The sequence below is a fragment of the Emydura macquarii genome, unplaced genomic scaffold (genome assembly GCF_026122565.2).
Source record: "Emydura macquarii macquarii isolate MOO-44397 ecotype Brisbane River unplaced genomic scaffold, CSIRO-AGI_Emac_v2 contig_1229, whole genome shotgun sequence".
Taxonomy (NCBI): domain Eukaryota; kingdom Metazoa; phylum Chordata; order Testudines; family Chelidae; genus Emydura; species Emydura macquarii.
In genome coordinates, this window is record NW_027131366.1 from 1,434,797 (window position 1) to 1,456,193 (window position 21,397).

General features: G+C 43.5%; 1 protein-coding gene across 3 annotated transcripts in view; it reads right to left on the reverse strand.

Annotated features, from left to right (window-relative positions):
• RIN3 (Ras and Rab interactor 3) overlaps positions 1 to 20,396 on the reverse strand; it is a 93,380-nt gene extending 72,984 nt beyond the window's left edge. For all 3 annotated transcript variants that reach the window (XM_067547064.1, XM_067547061.1, XM_067547065.1), the window contains exon 1: positions 20,181 to 20,396. In XM_067547064.1, coding sequence (XP_067403165.1) covers positions 20,181 to 20,227 — 47 coding nt within the window. In that variant the 5' untranslated portion in view covers positions 20,228 to 20,396. The remainder of the gene's footprint in view (positions 1 to 20,180) is intronic.
• Between the last annotated feature and the right edge of the window lie 1,001 nt (positions 20,397 to 21,397).

The following is a 21,397-nucleotide window of genomic DNA, read 5'->3' on the forward strand; positions in this document are numbered from 1 at the left end:
AGAGTCAAATCCTGCATTGGCAGAAGGCTGGCGTGGGTAAGCTAACAGATCTTTTCCAGCTGTAATTGCTGGGAACCCCATGCCATGCTAGTCAATTTGGTACATGGCAGCAACACTTGACTTCTTCTCTGCATGCAGCCGTCAGAAGATCTAGATGCCAGGCTGTGGGAAGAGCTTAATCCAGCAATTTAATAGCAGACTCCACAGGTAGCTGCACAGAGTGGGGAGAGGAAAAAGCAGAGGGCAGCTTCAGAATTCCCTTTGCTCTGCCAAGTGTAAGGAGCCACGCAGCCTGCCGCAGCGAGCAGCAGGCCGTTACCATTTCACGTGCTCAGCGCTCACACACAGCTGAGAGTTTTTATCCCCAGCCTTTCTGAAATGACATCCTGCCTTCCCCTATAGTTCAGCAGAGATATTTGTTCAGGCCACCAGGGACATTTTTTTTTGTTCCTTGCAATGTAAATGTGAAAAGCCAGCCCTGGAGCTGCCTGCATTCATCTCTGTATTGAGTTGTCACTGCAAGTCAGGATTAAATCCCCTCGCCCCTCTGCTGAGTAGAATTCAAGCAGCTTGCTGGGGACATGTACATTGCATATTCATTGGCAACATGGGTTAGTTAATTGCATAGTAATTACTCTAAAACACCATGCCTTATTTGGCAGGAATTGCATGGCAGCTCTGTTGGAAATAACCCTAATGGCATGATAATTTGCTTTATCTGATGGTTGCAGTGGAATAAAGACATGTCAGCATGTAACTCATTTCTTTACCCATAAAGAGCCAAATTTACAACCTATATAACCCCACTGAAATCAAAGGGATTGCCAAGGCCTGTGATCTTGCAGCTCAGTGAAGACTTGAGCCCTGGTCTACAGTTGTAAAAAATAATGCAAACTCATAGCTGCCTAGGACTTTATGGTGGTCACTTGTAACACACACCAAGGCCAGCTGGAACAAAGATCAAGCGTATGTTGTCTGGCTGAAGAAGCATAGATCTTTACCATTTGATCTGAATGAGAATCTGTCCCTTGTATGGAGACCCTGACAGGAAGCTGAACTATTCCAGCCAGGTGAGAACAATAATATACACTCCCACTAAGCAGTTCACCACAACACTACATGAACTTCAATTTTCTTCTTAAACTGGCATCAGTTCTTAAGAGTGGACACAAGTAAAATAAAATAATAAAATAAAAAAAAAAACAAGATCAAGCACTTGCTAGTATTGTGTCAATTTGTCTTGATTTTTTAAATAAGCTGTTTGTCAGAACTGATTTGTTTCTATTATACATTATTGTATGTACATTTCTTTCTTGAATCTTATATCTGGAGAGAGAAACAGGAGTTTTGCTGTATAGTCCTTGTGCCGGAAGAAAATGATGCTCAGACTGCTTTAAAATCAGTTTAAGAGCAGGCATCAGTCTACAGGTCCCACAACATTTGTCAGCCAGCATGCTACCAAGAAAGAAAGAGGTAACAGCAGTCAAACACCACTTAGAAGGATGAGAGCAATGGATTAACCTTTGGACCGAAAACATAAAGTACCAGAAGGCTGCAATCTAGGACAAGCCAGCTTGTGCCAAAAGCACATAAGCCTGTGTGAGAACTTCAAATGCTGTAACATTATCTTCCAGGAATATCAGACCCAATAGGGGGAAAGCCAAGACCTTATGGAACTGATGTTGGAATTAGATGTAAAATGCTGGTAATCACTAACTAGAGAGCATCCAATTGTGAGCACGGTCTGAGTGGGAAGGACATGAGGAGGATGCTTCATCTGTAGCCTATGCAAAGGCTAGCAGAGAATGAGAAAGTACACATTTTGTGGCATGCCTCCCAGTGAACCAAATTAAAGCAAATTTGAGTCCAGACCATCACCTTGACCACCATGGAAACAAACTGCTGCACCACCTGTTTTTTGTAACCAGCTTCAAGTCCCATGGATGATTCTAAGTGGAGTTGTGCAAATAACTGATCTTTTGGCCACTGGCAATTCTGAAACATTAAAAAAAAAGTTCTATGGGGTTGACCCAAAAACGCTAAAAAAAATGTTGTGGCAAATTGAAAAAGAAAAAAAAGATTTGTTTCAGATCAAATGAAACTTTTTATATGAGTCAAGATGAAATAGAATTGAAGGAAATTTCTAAATGAAAAAGTTGTTTTGAATCCAAAAATTGAAACATTTAATTTAGAAAGTGTCAAAACAAAATGTTTTGGCTTTGTTAGAGTTTTCTGGGAGGCTTTAATGAACAATTCAGCAAAATCAACTCAAATGAAGAAGTGTTTTGGTATCACTGAATTTGCCTTTTTTTTTGGGGGGGGGGGGGCGGGAAGCACGAGAGGAGAAGCAAAATCATTTTTGGGCCTTGTTACAGAGTTCACTACACACCCTGGGTTAGTAGCCCCTTCTAGCAAGTCTGGGGATTAGCTCTGCCTACTTCAGCACCCCCTTTCTTCTCTTCCACCATCTGCGGCAGCTCATAGCCTGTTCACACAGTTGCAGCATAGCTGCTTCACAGCTCAGCCCTCCAACCAAATCTTCTTGTGACTCCTGTTCAGGGGCAAGGGAAGGGGGAAAATGTCCTTCAAAGTCTTTCTGCTCAAGCAGCATCAGGAAGTCTTCACACCCACCACTCACACCATGTCAGCATTGTAGTTCACTGCTCCCACCAGTACCACTCTATAGTGCTTGGTAGGAGCATTCAGGCCCATCTTCTGCTCGGTGTTCCAGTCCAGGGTTTTTATCAAGCAGTCAAAGTCTACAGCTTCTCCCACCTTATTGTTCGCACCCCTAGACTACTTCTTACCTTACTTCCATTCATTCTAATCAGACCCACCCCCCCAGGTCTCAGGAATTGCTATCCCTACTACCCCCAGGGAGAGTAAGTGCTACTTTTCACCAGGCAGCCCTTCCACTGTTGCCATGCTCTTGGCTTTATGTAAGCCCCACCTGTCCCCTCACAGGTGAGCTTGCATCCAATTAGTGGCTCCTCCTAACCTAAATCTCTCTCCTGTTTGCCGCTTAATTGGCTGATTGGGTCCACCTGGCCAAATTCAGCTCTTTCAGCGCCACTGTGGGGAGTACACTCCCTCACAGGTCCCTACTGCAAAGTGTGGATCTGAATCCAAACTTCCTCAAAGGCTGAGAGAGTTTAGGTGTGTGATTTGGTCCAGCCCATTACAAAAATAAAGGCAAATTGCAAAGTTTAGATCCAAATTCAAACTTTCCCTAAGTTTGGGGCTAATGGAGCCAGGATTTGGAGTGAGGCATGCTTTCTTAGCATTAACAGCTCTAGGATGAACCAGGTGTGCTCTGCAACATTTGAGTCTCTCCACATAGGTCTATAAATACTACGTAGGGAACAGAAATGTGATAACAGAGAACTTTTCAATCTAGCAGATAAAGGAATAAGATCAACTGGCTAGAAGTTGAAAGTAGACAAATTTAGACTAGAAGTAAGGCACAAATGTTTAAAAGTGAGGGTAATTAACCATTGGAACTATTTACCAAGTGTGGTGGTGGACTCCCTATCACGGGAGATTTTGCAAACAAGATTTAGGAAAAAATCCAAAAATATGCTCTAGTTCAAATAGGAATTAATTAAGGGAAGTCCCATGGCCTGTATAATGCAGGGTACCAAACTACATGGTCACAATGGCCCCTTTTGCCTTAACAATCTATTAATCTGTTCACTGACAATCTTGTGCACAGTACAAATATCTCAGCGTAGTTGTTGGTGTGAAGGCATTAAACCAAACCTGAACTGTCAGAACTCTGTGTTCTACATTTTTTCAGTCACTTCATTACAATATGTACAATATACAATAAAAGAACATAAAGGTGGCAGAGTGAAGGACTCAGGGGAAAAAAAGCAGGAAATGCTATAGTTAAGGTTGCTCACCCAACATTGTCTGCTCCCTTGTACTTATCAGTGCACAAAGTCTTTAATTGCATGATCACATATTTTTTCATGGGAGTCCAAGAAAAGTGATGAAAGGAGCACGGAGAGGATATATCCTTAACGTTATCAGAGATCACAGCAACAACCATGTCAAGCACCAGTGGGGTAAACATCCATTCATTTAAAAATAAAGTTTCTTCTTGGGTCTGAATACAGGAGTTGATAAGTCCAGTGGAGGGAGGGAAAGGAAATGGACGATTAAAGTAACCACAACAGCTGCTGGATAGATTAGGGGTAAGGGACAGAGAGTTCCTGCCCCATAGGCTCTCTGAGAATTACAGGAAAGAATTGAAAATAAAATTTTATAAAAAGGATAGTGATGGGCTCTAACCTGATTTCATCGGATACTCCCAGGGAGGGAAGTCCATCCTATGAACAATCAGTTTTACCTTGTAAAAAATGTGCACTACTGGATATACCTTTTCCAGGTACACATGGCTTATACAGTAGCCTAGTGGTTCTCAAATTGTGGTCTATGGACAACTAGTGGTCAGCAGAGCTCTTCCTCTTGCTTACTGGTTTTCTCTGTCCCACCCCATGCTTTCCCTTGGGTCACTAGTTTGTTTTGCCATTAGTCTAACTGAGATACTCCTTATAGAAGAGCCCTTATCTATTTATTTTGACCTGTAAAGCACCCATGCACACCTATGGCACTATCAAACGGATAGAATAGTAACATTTACAATACATGTTCCAATAGCCAAAGGGTGAATAATATGTAAGTGAATCTTCTCTTAAATACTGAATCTTTAAAACAGTGGTCCCCAAACTTTTTAGGTCATGCCCCTCCTTCCTTCTGTTCACACACCCCTAACCCCAGTTGGGGCTGGGAGCGGGGCCACGGTTGGGGCCGGAGGCTGTGGCTGGGAGCGGGGCCACAGCGGCTGGGGGCCGACTTGGGAACCGCGGCCAGGTGCCGGGGACGTGCCAGTCGGGACCGTTGGGGTTGGGGCTGGGAGCAGGGTCAGGGGACAAGCCGGGAAACCGTGGCTGGTAGCCAAAGCCAGGGGGCGGGAGCCGAGGCCAGAGCTGTGGTTGGAGGGTGGGGCCAGAACAGAGCTCAGGCAGAGCAGGGCGGTGTTCCTCCCCCATCCGCCATGGGGGCTGACCCAGGCCCTGCCGTGCCCCCTCTAATGTTCCTCTGCACCCCCTTAGGGGGGCACTTCCCTACAGCTTGAAGGCTTCTGCTTTAAAGGTTCCCTGTCCTTTATTTCTGCATCACCTACATGCTATTAATTCAGTGAGTGTCTTTGTTCCCAGTTTTGTTCTGTTCTTTGAAACCCTCCTTTTGAAGCGTATTGCCCTGAATGCCAGCAGTCAGTTCCCTGAGACTGAACGCTGAGTGCTGTAATCTCTTCGGCAGTTGTCAGGTTAGAAACTCTCCGCTTCTCAGAGCTCTCAGTGGCCCATATAGATTAAGCTGGTGGTCGTCCACTTCTGAGCAGATGTGTGTTCATCTCATGAAAAACCATTGCTGGTGCCAGCACTCATTGGAGGCACTTTCAGCAGAGAAGGCAAAGAATGAATAAAGCCTTGGAACCTGAATTACTTTCTCACCCTAGCAGCAGCCTCTCTGGTGCTGCGAATCGAGGCACTTTGGTGAGGGTGATATGACAAGGGTTTCACTGGGGACAGTGGAAGGCTTCAGTCTCTGGGACTGTGCCCCTGGCACCTAATAATAAAGTACCATATCCTAATTTAAATAGGACACTTAAATAACTGTACTCACAGGTCCAAGCAACTTCCGTCCAAGGATCTCAAAGCACATCACAAACATGGATTAATAGTTAACCTCCTTTTACACCTGGGTAAAGAAAGCAACTGAAAGGTGAAGGCCAATGGTTCCCAGTCAGGATGCTCCTACAAACCCTCTTTTCCAAACAACAGATGTTGACCAGCTCTAATTGCAGCACCGTGCTAGTGCATCCAAACCAGAGAGTGAAAGTGATTGGTCTATGTTCCTTGTTCAAATGAAGAGAAATGCAAAATATAAACACAAAGCACAAATAGTGAGAAGTAAAATGAGATTTTTTAAAAAGTTCCTTCCATTTTCATAATCTAACGTATTATTAATAAACGTAGGCAAAAAAAATTAATTGCTTTTTTAAATTGACGGTGTCCCTATCAGTTATTTATGTAGCCTACTCAATAGCTCTGGCCCAACTGACTGGGGCTTGAGTAGAAATCTCTGTCAATAACACTGGCCCTTCAGTCACAGCTGGCGTGGTCTTCCCTAAAACTTCTTGATATGCTTTGAAATTACAAAGCAAACTCTTCCATCTTTTGCCCTGCTGGTGGCACTCCAAACTCTCCCTAATGTGCTGCTTCATGGCATGAGAAGGTTCAGAAAAACCTGCTTTAGTTCCCCTGCCCCCTCCCCCCCCCCTTTTTTTTTTTTAACAGGCTCCTTATAAAAATTCCCTTCAAATACATTTTTTTTCCTGGTTGCTATGGTACAAAAATATGCCTGTGTGCTTTGTTCATAAACAATTGGAAATGGAATTACCCTGCAAACAGACCTGCACAGCCTGCATTTTCGGCAGGTTTGCTTTTTGGTTCCCTTGAACTTATGGGAAAAGAACCACAGTCAGGGCTTGATTCTAAGACTATGCCTATGTTTATGGCGATGTGTAGAGTATATACGCTGGGCACCACCCCTAGATCGGTATAAATAGTAATATAGCTGGTGAGGCGCTACTTAGGAGAGTGAAGACACGCCTGAATTCTGTGGGTATGTCCTCTACATGCCCACTGTGCTCACAGCTCTGTGAAGGAGCTGCCAACTAATATCCCCGGCGGGCCAAGGGTAGAATATAAACTGACCCACCAGGACGTCTCACTTTCCAAAGGTGGAAGGAGGTCTCACCTCTTGGTCTTGGGGTGGGACACAAGGGTGAGGAAGTGAATACATTTGCTCTCAAATGAGTAAGAATAGTTATATACAGGTCACAATATAGCAACTGCAGTCCAATGAACCTTTTACAGAGTTTACATGACTCCATTCCAGTGAAGCTTAAAACCCAGTATGGATTTTATGAAATGAGGACCCAATTCTACTTACTTATGCTGGTTTAAATCCAGAGTAATTTATGGCTCATCTAAATTTAGGGCTCGTCTACACGGGAAAGTTTTAATAGTTATACCAGTATAATTACACCGGTATGGTTAAATTAATACATTTGTACCAATATGCATGCCTGTGTGTGCAGCCTTCCCTCAGTTTAAAAGTGTTTTTCAATTTAGCTTAAACCCTTTCCAAAACAACATACGCTAAACCAAAAATAAATACATAAAACTTTTACCACTTTTACCCATATAAATAGGGTGTGAATTTACAATGCAATAGTTATACCAGCAGGGCCCAAGCATAACTCTTTCAGGCCCTGTACAAACTTGTAATATGGGCCCCCTCCCACACACATACCACAATTCCTCAAGCTGGGTTGGTAGCACTCCAAACGAGCCAGTCTCTTCGTATCTTTTCTCTCTTGTTGGAAGCCTTACGTTTGAGAAGAAATTCAGGAAAATTATGCCCATCAACATCTTTTGGCATTAACTTTGCAAGCTTCCCCATTTCTTCAAAAGTCAGGACACCAGACAGAACACATTTTTGATGGATAGAATCTGTTATGTTTTCAGGCCACAAGCCTGGATCTTTGAAAAGACAAGAATCAGATAGTGTAGCACCACTCTCTCCTGCTTCTTGTAAACCTCCTGAATGTGGTGGTGCTAATGGTGACACTACCTGGCTATCTTCAAGCATTAGATTGGAGTTACATGATGCATGTTCTGGCAATTTTTCTTTGTCATCAATTGCCAGTGCCACAGACACAGCCTCTATATTGAAATCATTTCCATCTTGATTGTGTTCATCTGCTTCCCTAGCTAGTATATTGCCTGACTGCAGAAAGGCCTTGTCTGATTTGAAAAACTGGAGGATAGATTGGTGTCCTTTAGCTTCTTTTAGTTCCCTTTCTTTTACCTCCTTACGTTTCTGGCTGCCTGATTTGTATTTATAGCCACCACCAGACATGGCAGTATGGGGTGTGTGTGTGTGACTGTGAGTGAATTAGACACTTACTTACATATATTTTGGGCCTGAAAATCCTACCAGAAGAAGCAGCAGCAGTGGCTCCCACTGTCTTATGGTGCTTTGCTTTGCCCCCCCACCCCCAGCTGTCCCTCCCTCCTGCCTATGCACAAGGAACTCTGGGACTGGTAGTTCTTGATCTTGATATGATAGACCATGTCACAGAGAAAAAAGAACTTGAGTTCTGTAGCACTTTAAAGACTAACAATTTTAATTTAATTTAACTCTCGTTGTTTTTGCTGTATGCAGACTAACACGGCTTCCCCTCTGGAACATGGCACAGAGAGGAGCACAAATCTCTCTGGCTCTCAGCCTCAAACTACAAGTTCTAGTTTAATTGCACAAGCGCACGCTCTCTATTCTGGAGAAGGGCCTGGACTGGACCAGCAGGCCCAGCAACTCACTGTTCAGAATGGTGCTTGAGACTGATCTAACACTGCTTCTGACTGACTCCAGCAAATCTCACAAGATCTGGACAATAGGTACACAAATACAGGGAAATAAGTTTCTATAAATATCCTCAGGCATGATCTACAATTTAGCCTCAATTTTTTCCTCATGCTAATAGGGGTTGTAGCCTGGGTCGGCCCCCCAGGGCCTCCGGGCCCCAGTAAAGTTACCCTTTTTCCTCCCCCCATGTGGGGCCCTGTATACCGGGATAACTCCCTGCATGAGTGCTCTTATTCCAGAATAAGTATTGCATTGTAAATTCACACTAAGTGTTGATTTCGGTGGAGTTATTCTGTACTGATGCCACTGTAACAGAGCGTAAACTTTGGCCCTATGTACTGTAAGAGAACAGGCTGCGGTTGTGTGCAAGCAGGAAATCACTTGAGGCTGCTTAAAGTCCAAGAGTTTAACACCTCTGCCGCAGTTCTTCCACCTTTGCAGCAAGGGGATATTACCCAGTTCTGCCTACGCATTGCCAAACGATAGACTCTTGCTTATAGCCGTGAGCCTTGTGTGTGTGTCAGATTGAGGCATATGAGTCACGTTTTAGGAACTTGTAACTGTGGCTTTTATTGTCAGACCAATGTTCACAATCACTGGGACACAGAACTGAAATAAGGTTGATTTGCAGAATCTTTAATAATTCACCACATTTTTAGCAGTGGTTCCTAATATTGATAAAAATACTGAGCACCTAACTCAGCACGTTTTCATTTTACAAAAATCACCTTAGCACTTCAAAAAGGTGCCCAAACGTGAATGAATGTTAGTGACACTGGAGGTTTCACATGAAAAATGATTAGCACTTAATTAAACACATAATAAATATGCTTCTGAACTCATGGATAGAGCATGAGGCAATTCATAAAGCAACTAGCCCAAGAAAGGTCAGAACTTCACTGAGGATCCCTTCCCTATGCCTTCATTAAATGTGGAGGAAGAGAAGTGCATGTCCCTGTCTCTAACAAACTATGTAATGTATCCCACCAGTTAATGATGAGGAGCACATAGAAGCTCACTTCCAGAGCAGTTCAAATTGCAGTCACCCTCTATTATACATTTAGTCTCTGGATAAGAAGACAAGTGGCCCAAATCCAAGCTATTTCTGATCTGAGTCAGCGTGAGGAGCTCAATGTGTTGAGCAGTTTCTCTTTTTTATTTTTGCATCTTGAGTGACAGATTCCTTGGAGATGACTGAAAAAAATTTTTTTTGGCAGCTGGGATGAAATACTGAGCCAGGTCACAGGCTGCAACTTCGCCAAAAGTGCATATGTCACTAGGGACAACGTGAGTCTGCACAGGGGACTGATAGAGATTTGCAAATCAATATTGCAGGTAGCCAGCAGATCTGGGAGGCTGCCAGCCTTTTGGTGTTTGCTCTTGCTTGGTTAAGTGTCCCCAGCATCACTCTGCTTAACCTGATTCACATAACCTAATTCTCCGCTAGCTGCACTGCAGCAACTGCCTTGTGCTTTGTGAAATAGTTTATTGTATTAAAATAAAAAAAGGCAGGTGCAGCATTTGGAGAGCCAGCTATTTGTTCTTCTAGGCATCTAAGCAAGTTGTGTAGCCCTGGGCATAGGGTACAGTTCATCTCTGGCTGTAGGTTTTGCCGTAGCGCAGCTTTGGAGTGCAATCTCCCAGCTCTAAGTCTTACGGAAGTGGCTCTCCCACTTCCGGATGTGATCACAGTCCCAAAGAAAGGAAAAAGCAAACAAAATAATCCTGCAGCCCACACAACGGTCTGGGTTGTGCAAGGCAAAAAGTCTCTGTGAAGGGGACTGGCACCCAGCCCCCTGAGTGTCTGAGAAGCCCAGGCTGAGCACCTTGGGCTCTAATGAAAAGCAAAGCTACGTGAAGCGAAGCGAAGCGAAGATGGTCACTCTACCTCTCTGGAGAGCCCAGAGGGGCAGAGATTCATAACCAGCTTTCTGTGGAAGCAGCCCCAGCTCTGAAGGGCAAGGGAGCTCTGTGATCTAGCTTTGTTTCTCCCAGAGTATTACCATGCCCTTGGATCCTCCCTTTTAAGGAGCTACACTGCGCCAAGTGCATCACACATGTGCTGGGTTAAGGCTGATTGTGGCCAGAGGAATTTTTTAACCCGTCCCTGACTAGGGTGGGTACATGCCCCACCACCCAAAATGGAACTTGGGCTTCTCCCCAGCTGATCCTGATTCCCCCATGTCCCGTGAAAAGAAGTCCGCATTGCTGTGTTTTGCTCTAGCATGATGTTGTACCCTAAAATTGTAGGATTGGAGGGCTAAGTACCTCTATATAGCATGGGGGTTTGTCTCTTTCCTTGTTTTGAGCTGCTGGATGGGGGTGTGGTCCGTAATGAGGGAAAAGGCATTACTAGCAAATAATGCCTAAGAGACTCTATGGCCCATTTGATGGCTAGCACCTCCTTTTCAATTACAGAGTGGGCCTTCCCCCTAGGAAACAGTTTCCTACTCAGGCACAGGACTGGGTGCTCCTCACCATTCACCTCCCATGACAGTATAGCACCCAGGCTTCCATCTGAGGCATCCATCTGCAAAATGAACTCTTTTGAGAAATCCAGATTGAACAGGACTGGCTCCTGGTACAACCAATTTTTCAAGGTGTTGAAGGCCTTTACACAGTTGTCACTCCAATGGATCTTCTTTGGACTCCCACCTTTTATTAGGTCTGTCAGAGGGGTTGTGATACTAGTGAAACCAGAGATAAATTACCTGTAATAGCCAGCTAGCCCAAGGAACCGTCTTATCTGTTTCTTTGTTTGAGCAAGGGACATGGCGCCAATGCCTGCACTTTGCTATCTAGCAGCCTAAGTTGGCCTCCTTCCACATTATAACCAAGGTAAGTAACTTCTTTATCTGCCAGTCTGCATTTGGCCAGATTGGCTGTGAGACCCTCTTCAGCCAAGGACTGAAGCTGAGGGTACTTGTCCCTGACCAACAGAGGGTGCTCTCCCCGATCGGGCTTCACGTGAGGCCAGCTCAGCTTCTTAACTATGCCTTTCCCCTTCCTGCTGTCTTTTGCCCAGACACAAATACATTCCCTGTTTAGCAAAGTTGCCAAAAGACTGGGAAAGGCACACATCTAAATGAGCTACAGGCCCTAGCACTGCCTGGTCTGCGTGAGAATCTTTAATAGAAACCCTATTTAGGGAAATGTGACTAGCACAACCAGCTATGCAGAGCTCACATCTGCAAATCTCGTCCCGCTCAAGTAATCTTTTTCACTCGCAGAAAGATCTGACGTACTGTTTTTGGTACTGACCAAGGAAGAGCTAATCACTTTCAGTGTGAACCTTCACCCTGTGAACTCGTTAAGGAAACACTGACTCCTTCCACCTCCCACTCAGAGTTAATATTGATTTAAAGACCGAGCATCTGAGGTGATTTGGAATTGTTTAGGTAACTCAGAAAGGTAGAAGATGGACAGAAAAAATGTGCTAGTGGCTACAGCAGTTACCACATCTGGTGAAGCTTGAAGCTTCACTACATTTCTAGAGCCTAAAATGTGCAGTTTGCTTGACCACAGCTGCTTGCACTGCTGTTCTGTCACAAAAAATAAAACCCACATTTTTACTTCACAGTGGAAAATACCAGAAGAAAGGCTGTTCTCTTTGTAAAATGAGCACTGCAGATACTGGGCCTGATTCTAACCTGACTTCTAGCAGTGTAACTCCCCTGACTTGAGCAGAGTGACTCTGGATTTGAATCAGCATAAGGCTCTGTTCAGTGAGGCCATTACAAATGTGTATGGGCATAATTGTTTTGCTGAATCAGGGCCTGAGTGAAGGAAGGATCCGGCCCATTGGTTTCCAGTGGTCTCAACTTTTCTATGAAGCCTCAGTGATTAGGCGCTTTGCAGGCATTAGAGGATAACAGTAAATGCCTCCCTGAGCAACTCAGGCTATGTCGCCCATGCACTAAAACACCTGCAGCTGACCCGTCAGCTATCTCGGGATCCTGGGGCTCTGGCTGTGAGACTATAAAATTGCAGTGTAGATGTCTGGCCTCAGGGTGGAACCTGGGCTCTGGTACCCTCCCCCATCCCAGGGTCCCAGAGCCAGACTCCAGCCTGAGCCTGAATAGCTACACTGCAATTTTATAACCCCAATTTATAGCCCAAGTCCTATGAGCCCGCGTCAGCGGACAGGGGCCAGCCGCAGGTGTTCTATTGCAGTGTAGACGAACCCTCAGAGCACACTTAGCAGTGCAACAGCACTGTTGGCTGTCTCTCTTAGTGGCCAGTAGATTTCCCAACCATCGCTGCATGGTCTGTGTGTCCCCGAGTACTACGGCAGCGTTTAATAGTGCAAACGTTGAGCTTAAACTACCTACACTCCCTGGATCCTCTGGTTTCAACCCTGAAAGCTGCAACTTGGCACTTCAGCTGTCATAGGAAGATGCAATCTACAGTTTATGCGTTTAGGGTCTTGATAGAGTTTGATGGACAAAGTCTTGATTTCCCTGTCTGAAAAATAAAGGCCAAATGGTTTTGCCTCTGTGTCTTTAATCAAACTTACTTCTCCTCAGGCTTGTACAGTATGCTATGTAACACTTGGCTGTTGCTCTCCACCCCAGAGGTGGCTGCATGTAAACTGCTGTGTTTATATGCTCATGAAGTGCTTTGGGATCCTGCAGGGTGGCAAGTGCTCTTTAAAGGCAAATCATTATTCTTACAGAATCAGGGCCTTACTCTATGTTTGTCTACAGTCGCCTCTGTTTTAAAAGGCTATTAACTCCAAGACCTCCTACTTCTATTGTCTTTATGTCAGAGTCTATAAAACTAGCCTTTCTAGCACTTTATGAAAAGTTAGGTAGTGAAAGCAGCTTCCTGTGCAGAGCCACAGCCTATTACCGCTTTTGCTGAAATTTCAACTCTGAGCTGAGAGGGTCTAATTTGTACTTTAGCCTCCTATTGCACATATCCCCTCACTCTCTCTCTCTAACCCCTCATAATTCATACAGGTGCTCAAAGACTGAAGACACTGATTCTCCTTTCCCTGAGGCTGGACCCCTGAGCCATCCTGCAGAGTTCACACGAGCATAAGAACAGCCATACTGGGTCAGACCAATAGTCCACCGAGCCTAGCATCCTGTCTTCCGATAGTGGCTGGTACCACGGGCTTCAGAGGGAATGAACAGAACAGGATGATTATCAAATGATCCATCCGCTGTCGTCCAGTCCCAGTTTCCGGCAAAGCGCACTGAAGTCAATGGGAGTCATTCATTAACTTCCATGGGTTTTCGGTCAGGCCCTGTGTGTTCTAATAGCACAGCAGCTAGTCCAGTCCTTCCCTAGCAGCGTTCTAAGGGGGTTAGTACACTTTGGCAAATCCAACATATTAAGCCCTCCTACTGAGTCCCCCAGTTACCGGCTGTGCCTCAAATTTGAATACACACATGTTCTCATGAGTCCAGTTGTGTTAAAAGGCAATTCGGACATCAGTGGCTGAACATCTTTAACATGTTAAAATACACAACAAAGGGGACTCCAATCCTTCCAAACATATAGTCCAAAAACTACTCTGGCAGGAAGAATTGCTGACTCTCCAAAACACCCTCAGCTTGCAGGAAAGCAACTGAGAAAACAAACAAATGGAGGGGTCTTGATTGCATCACCTTTACATTAAATCTCCTTGTGAGGGGGTGGCTACCCACACAAGGCCTGAGTGGACAGCAGACAGATGGAGGGCTATTCCCCAGCTGTGGCCACCAGGAGGCGCCACAGCAGTGGGTAGTGAACCCCTGACCAATTGGTGGAAAATGCAGGCAGACATCACCCCAATACAAGTGGAATGGGAGAGGCTGTAGTAGAGAAGTGAAGGGAAAATGGAGCTGCTGTGTGCAGAGGCCTTCTTTGCCCTCCCAAGGTGGACCCCAGAGTTGCCGTTCTCACTGAAGAGGGCCAACAAACAGCAGAGCGGGAAGCACACTCTACTCACACAGGTCATGGAAAACCAGTGGAGACATGGGAGGCACGCGAATACCGACAGGGGTACTTGGTGAAGTTGGCAGAGGAGCAGGAATATTTATTCAGGATCCTGCGGGAAGTGAGCAGGGGCCAGAGGGGTCAGGAATGGAAAGGAAGTTCTGGGGCCAGGAGGCCAGAAGTCCGCCAAGGCAATGTTACGCCTGTGGGCAGAAGGGACATCTTAGAAGAGAGTGTCCCTGCCAGTACAGAGATAAGAAGTTTTACCCTAAAAAGAGAGTTTTCCCCTCTCTCTGTTAGTTCCTAATATGTCTCTATAGTTATTGCTGCCAATGATCCTGACGAAAACTCCTCTGCATGCAATATTGTCTTTTTTCATTGTCTGTGTTCTTATTTTTGGTCCATGTCCAATCAAAGGGCAAATCTATGTCTTTGTACTGGCTCCTTTAGCATCTTAAAAACTTCAAGCACATTGGATCTTAGCCATATTTTCTCAATGGCTTGACCTCCTGGTGTCCTAATTATTCCTGCCTCCATCCTTCCTTTGGACAGGTGCTATTGTTCAATGTCCTTTTTTATTTTGCCCCAAATTGGATACAACCTTTTAACTCCGATCTAAACACCCCTTAAAAATAGTAGAATCATTACCGCTAATTTGGGGCAATTTCTTTTTTGACTGCAACACTCTCTTGCATTAGGATTAAGGATTTCACAGAGGTGACTCCTAATTCCTCAAGGTGTTTTAGAGAGTAATGCTAACCATATAGTTTCTCCTAAGTCTCATGATAACATCACAAAATTACATCACAAGGCTGACAAAGTGCTACACAAACAGACACACACACCTCTCTGCATGGAGGTGATATCTACGTGATAAATTGTGTAATTGTGATAAATGGATATCGTGCACTTTTGATGTCCTCATGTACATTCTGCCCACCGATCCAGCTGCACCAGGACTTAGTTTAACATTCCAAATCCCAGAGCAGGTTCAAAGAACTGCCTTTTCTTTTTAATTAGCCTGCCTAAGAAATTGTTCCTTCTGTCCCACAAATCCAGAATTCCTCCTCTCTCCCCTTCCAAAATTTACAATGGTCCAAAGGCGAGGTTGGACAATATTTAATCCTAGTTTCAGGTTCAGGGTTAAGGTCCGATGTCTAACCATTCTTCAGAAATCTAATGGGAAATGTTATGCCATTTGGAAGCAGACATTCCCCACTTTCCAATAGAAGGGCTTCAGATATTAGACCAGAAAACAGAGACATCTTGATTTATATATTTCAGATAATTTTTAAGGGATCTTTATGGCTCCCTCAAGGCTTTTATGATTGGACTCCAATACAAAATGCAGAGTGGCATGATAAATAATGCACTTAAGAGTAATGCAGCCGTCCCAAACTCATGCTGATAAAACCTTTATTTCACATTTCACCACTAAAGATTCCACATACATATATTATCAGCATATGTACACACACACTGAAACATGCACAGCTTATTTCACCCACCGTTGCCTGACCTCTGGATGGAACATTGAAACTGTTAAACAGCACCCAGCAATTTAGGACAGGAAGTGAAGAATGCTATATTTAGTTAAATCAGCAGTGGAAATTTAGCTAAGCAGAAAGTAACTAGTTGAACTAGAATGTGCACAGGCAGCCCAGGTTAATGCCCCACTTTTGTAAACAGATATATTGGGTCCTCAGGAACCACACAGTGGCCATCAGGAGCAAAGTTGTCTTTGTCTTCTCAAAGACAGAGCTTCTAATGCCCCCTAGCACCATGCTGAGGAGTAGGTTCAACACTGACTCAGAGGAAGAACTGCCTCTAGCATCACCTCCCAAATACTGACCAGAGCCAGCCTTGCTTAGCTTGTGACAGCTGATAAGATCACCAGCTGCAGTGGTACAGGTGCAGGTATGCTTTTTGTGTATCTAAAATTAACTCCATGAGGCATTTCCTGGCCAAACTCTTCCCCCAGATAAATCTGCTGTAGGTGAGTTATCAGCGCTTCTTTCCACCTTTATAGCAGTCTTCTAAACGTGGTCTTACCTACAAACATGTCAGACATGGTGGTGGTTCTTTCCTTTCCTTTCCTCTAAATCGTTTACAATCAAAAGGAAAAACATTTAAAAGCGCTGCTTATTTGCCATCTTCCTCCACCGCGACTTGTAACATTTGATCTGTGTAGCAATTTATCTGTGACCATCTGACCAGTTCCTTCCTTCTCCATTCCAAGAAGATGCATCACATGTGGTAGTTGGCTATTTGGGTACTAGCTGACTGAGTGGAACTTTGGGCCTGGTCCAAAGCTCATTGGAGTTACCAGGAATCTTTCTATGGACTTTAGTGAGCTTTGGATCAGGGCCCTTGTGAATTGAAAGCTGTTGAAGGTTTTTTAAAATACATATTTATTTTATTTTTTAGTGCTTGGGAGAGGTGCCAAAGTGAAGGTTCTAGAGATGAGAGACGGTTGTTTAATCCACACAACACATACAGCACAGGCAGCACCAATGCCGGCTTTTCCACACCTCCTTTGCAGCGTGTCTCAACTTGATCTGATGAGACAATCCTTCTGAAAGTTATAGCTCAAACAGAAATTATGGCCTTGATGCAGAAATTACTGGGTGAGGTTCTTTGGCCTGTGTTATGCAGCAAGTCAGATTAGATGAGCATAATGGTTCCTTCTGACCTTAAAATTTATGAAGATAATTAAGTTTCCAGATCATTCAGTTCTTGACCACAAGGGTACAAAGTTAGTGCCAATTGTGATGGTATGTTTTGTGCCAGAGCCAATTGTCACTAAGAAAATGGACTGAGACCATCATCATTTCACACAGAAAACTCAGTCACTGCTGAACTAAGCTAGATGCAGATGGTGACCCATAAGTGTAAACCTCTATAACCCCTTCCAACTCCCATCCATCTATTTTCTTAGATGACTATTTAATATGCAAGTACTGCACATTATGTCTCATGTTAGCTCCTGTCTGCTCTCTTTATTATCTCCTTCAGAAATTTGCCAGATGTTGGAGTCAAAGCATGCATCTTTTTATGAAACCATGCTCCCTAGTTTTGATCAGCTCACATTTCTCCAGATGTTTTGTGATCTCATCACTTGTTAATTTTCCTAGGAGCTTGCCTGACACTAGGTCAGACTTACTGGTGTATAATTTCCTGGTTCCTCCTGTATCCCTTTCTTAAAAGCTTTGATTAGGTTGGTTTCTATCCAGCTCCTAGTTACCCTTCTCTCCACATCTCTCTCTAAGGAGCTATTATTCCAGTCTCTGGACCAGTAATTCCTTTAGCATCTTTCTCACATTTCTAAGGTGTAACCTGGAAAAATTTCTATATTTACTGATTTAGATTACATAAGACTGATTCTGGTACCATTGTGAGGGACTGATACTTTGTGAATTGCAAAGTGCAGTTATGTGTTCCCTATTCACACAGATACTGTAATTGTACACAAAAGATGTGCATATGATTGGTCTATTATGAATTTAACCAGCCATGTGAGGACTCACATATTGCATTGATATATGCAATTAAGACGACTCTGGTCAATGGCACATGCATTTCTTTATGGACAGAATTTTTAAAAATCAGTTCCCTATCCTTCACTAGAAACTTTTCCTCCATCATCTTTATATTGTTTGTGAAATAGGTAAAATGCAGGTTTTTCAATATTTTCTATAAACATTTTGTGATCTCTGTGCTTTATTCCATGTGGTTTTAATAGGAAGTGAGTTGAGCATCACACATACAAGTCCTTAATTCTGTAATGTGTCAGGCAAGAGGCCACAAATTATATATTATAAATACCATGTTACTGGTCTTCAGGAATTGTGTGACAAAGAAATGTTAGTGATATCAGGAATTTCTTACTATGGAAGTTACAGTCTACGAGTAGGGATTTATTGATACGAAGTGGAGACTAAGTGGGGAAAAAAGTAAAATCAAATGTGTTCCTAATAAATCTAACCAATACTAGTATTTGAACAAGATAATGGAATACATACACTTTGCATTGTTCTTGCAAGCAGCTTTATTACATTCCAAATCACAGTTCCATGGTATATTTACTTTCTCATGAAACTCTAAATTGAAATCTTTCTGCTATGCAAATATGTGGACCCTTTCAGCCAAGCTGAGAAAGAGATAAAGAGCCTAATTCAGTTCATTTCTCAATAGTTGGCACCTTAACTATCATGAATGCAGGCAATATCTACAAAGTGCATACTTATTCCTTTACAACAGCAAATAATACGTTGCCCTTGTGGGTTCCCACTGAACATCTGAGTAACTGGTCTATTTTATTTGCATCTTTTTACTGTGCAAACCTCGCCCCTTACTGTCTAGCATTAAGTTGAATGAAATAATGTGAAAAGTGCAACCTGGAATGGAAAAAACCTTGCTCATTTGAATTGGGTAAATGTTTCAATATTGCAAAGGCAAGATACAAAAGGTTAAAGAAAAATCATTCAAACAGATGTACGAGCCAGACTGAGGAGCCCTCCCTCACTTAGTGATCACTTCCCTATATGAATAAATCTACCAATCTAAATGGGAGTAAAAATGTTCATCCACGTGAATAAAGGTTGTATAATACAGCCCTAAGTATTTGGAGCCTGGATATACCCAAATTGCTTAAAATCACAGTGATATTTCAAGAGCAGAGTTCCCAAAACCCTCCGCTCCAAATATCATACATATCATTGTATCCCTTTGGCCACAATCTACTGTTGGTAAAATTAAGGGCAATTCCCCTGGCTGCAGTAATTTTTCCCCCTTGCTCTTTGAATCACGCAATGGAACAAGGGTTTGCTGTTTGAAAATGCAAATGTATTTGTACCCCTTCCTTGGCTATATCTATCTATGCAGATTCTTCTACCACACCCATCACCAGGATATCTGGTTTTAGCTTTTAGCAATGGGAAACAGCTTGAATGAGTGTGTCAGACAGATAAGAGGCACTCACAATACCTGGGACTTTATATTTTTCCACTTGGGTAACCGAAATGTTCAACAGTTACGTCTTTTCCCTTGATTGTTTTCCATAGGAAACAGGAATGCTCAGCTTCATCATGGACTTTTCAATATAGCTGAAACTTGGATGGTTTCCAATCTGACCCTGATGCCCTTGAAATTGGGCTTCTTCCAAATCTGAAGACCAGCTTTCTCCCTCACTACCGCCTCTCGGGGCTTGATCCTGCAAGGTGCAGAGCAAGCTGTCCCTCATCCAGTAAAGCACATAAGCATCTGCCTAACTTTAAGCATGCCTGTTGTCTCATTGGAGTCCATGGACTGATTAAGGGCTTAAAGTTAAGCATGCACTAAAATCCAAAACAGGATCAGGGCCAGAGTGATCAGCACGTTGCAGAATCAGGTCCTTGTTCACCTTTCAGCATTTCAGTGAAATCAGTCTCCTGGAATAAATTTACCATGTTTCCAAAAGTACATAACTCCTTTGATAGACACTTCTTAAGTGACAACCTCACTTCTGCTCACCCTCTTTCTTCCCGCCCCACATATCTGCATTTTCATTTCACATAAAGGTACTAAAGTTGTCTTAAATAGACATCTAGTAGCTAAAGGAAATGCAGCGCGATCGTATGGACCAAGTGCGATTGATTGTACAGCTGATAACTCCATGCACTGCCTCTGAACGGAGCAGAGAGCCCTTTGTTAAACAAGCAGCGAGCAAAGCAAAATTCTTAATAACTTGCAGTGGCTAAAGTTTCAAGACTTACCCTGAATGATCCCAGGTTCCCTCAGCTTCGGCTGATGTTTTCATCATTACAGCAAACTTTGAGACACTTTCTGTTTCAGAATGACTTTAGATCTCCTTTGTAAAGAAAGCAATCCTTTTCCATCCCTGGACAAAGCCTCCACATCCTTATTGTTTATTTGTAGGAGGGTGGTATTTCAAGCTGGGGTGGGGTGAGGTGATTTAATATCCGCTTCTGCCTCAGTAGTACCAGGGGGAAAGTAGACTCACAAGTACTGAAATGAGAGAAAACTACCAAGAAGTTCTGCTTTTAGCCTCTCTTCTTTCTACTTCCTGTATTTAGATGAACGGGGGATTTCAGGAAGAGGCAGTCCTTGGTGGTCAAGGGTGTGTGTGTGTGTGGTTATTTTTTTATAAAGCCATTTTTAGTAGTGAACTTTGGCTCAAAATATTAGAAAGAAGGGTCTGGGACTGTTAATCACTTGCCTGGGGGAATAAGTTTTGCAGACCTACAGGTATATCAGGGGTAGCAGAACACACTAAACTTTGAAAAGGATTTTCTAAGGCAATGCAAGGGCAATAAGTCTCTGTCTGCAAATTCCTGAAGCGGGTGTATTTGTATTGAGTGAGTAACTGGAACCAGATGGAGTCTGGAAACCTTTCTATTTACATAGGACCTGAGGGAAGGAAGCGTCTAACACTGGAGAAGTACAGCTTTTCAATGAGGTCGCCCCTGAGTGCAAAGGATAATGAAGGGATGTTAATATTACAGGGCTGCTACTAAAAGAACTACTGTCCGTGACATAAAAGCTTTAATCGGAGAGGATATTTGACCTGGAATTATTCATCAAGTGGATTATTATCCCAGCTACACTAGTAATGCTTGCTTACAGTATCTGAAGCACTGGAAATGTATTGAACACAGAACACTTGGGTGTGCATTAGGAACTGACAGATAGGCTGATATTCAGATATAGATGCTATTCCTGTTAGTCAGGAAATATTCCAGTTCAGGAAAATGTATAATGGAAATAACTGGGTTGAAATGTGAGTCATGCTGGGCAAGAAGATCAGGGAAGCAGCAGCATAAGACAGAGAGGAGAGCAAAGGTTACTTTTCTCTCTTATCTATCTGTTGAGGAGATAGTCCTTAGTCCAATGACAGAGAAAAGCAAGCTGGCTGTGCAGAGCAGGCAACAGCAGCAAATGGTAGTAACTAGCAGTCGTTAGTGTCTTGGCA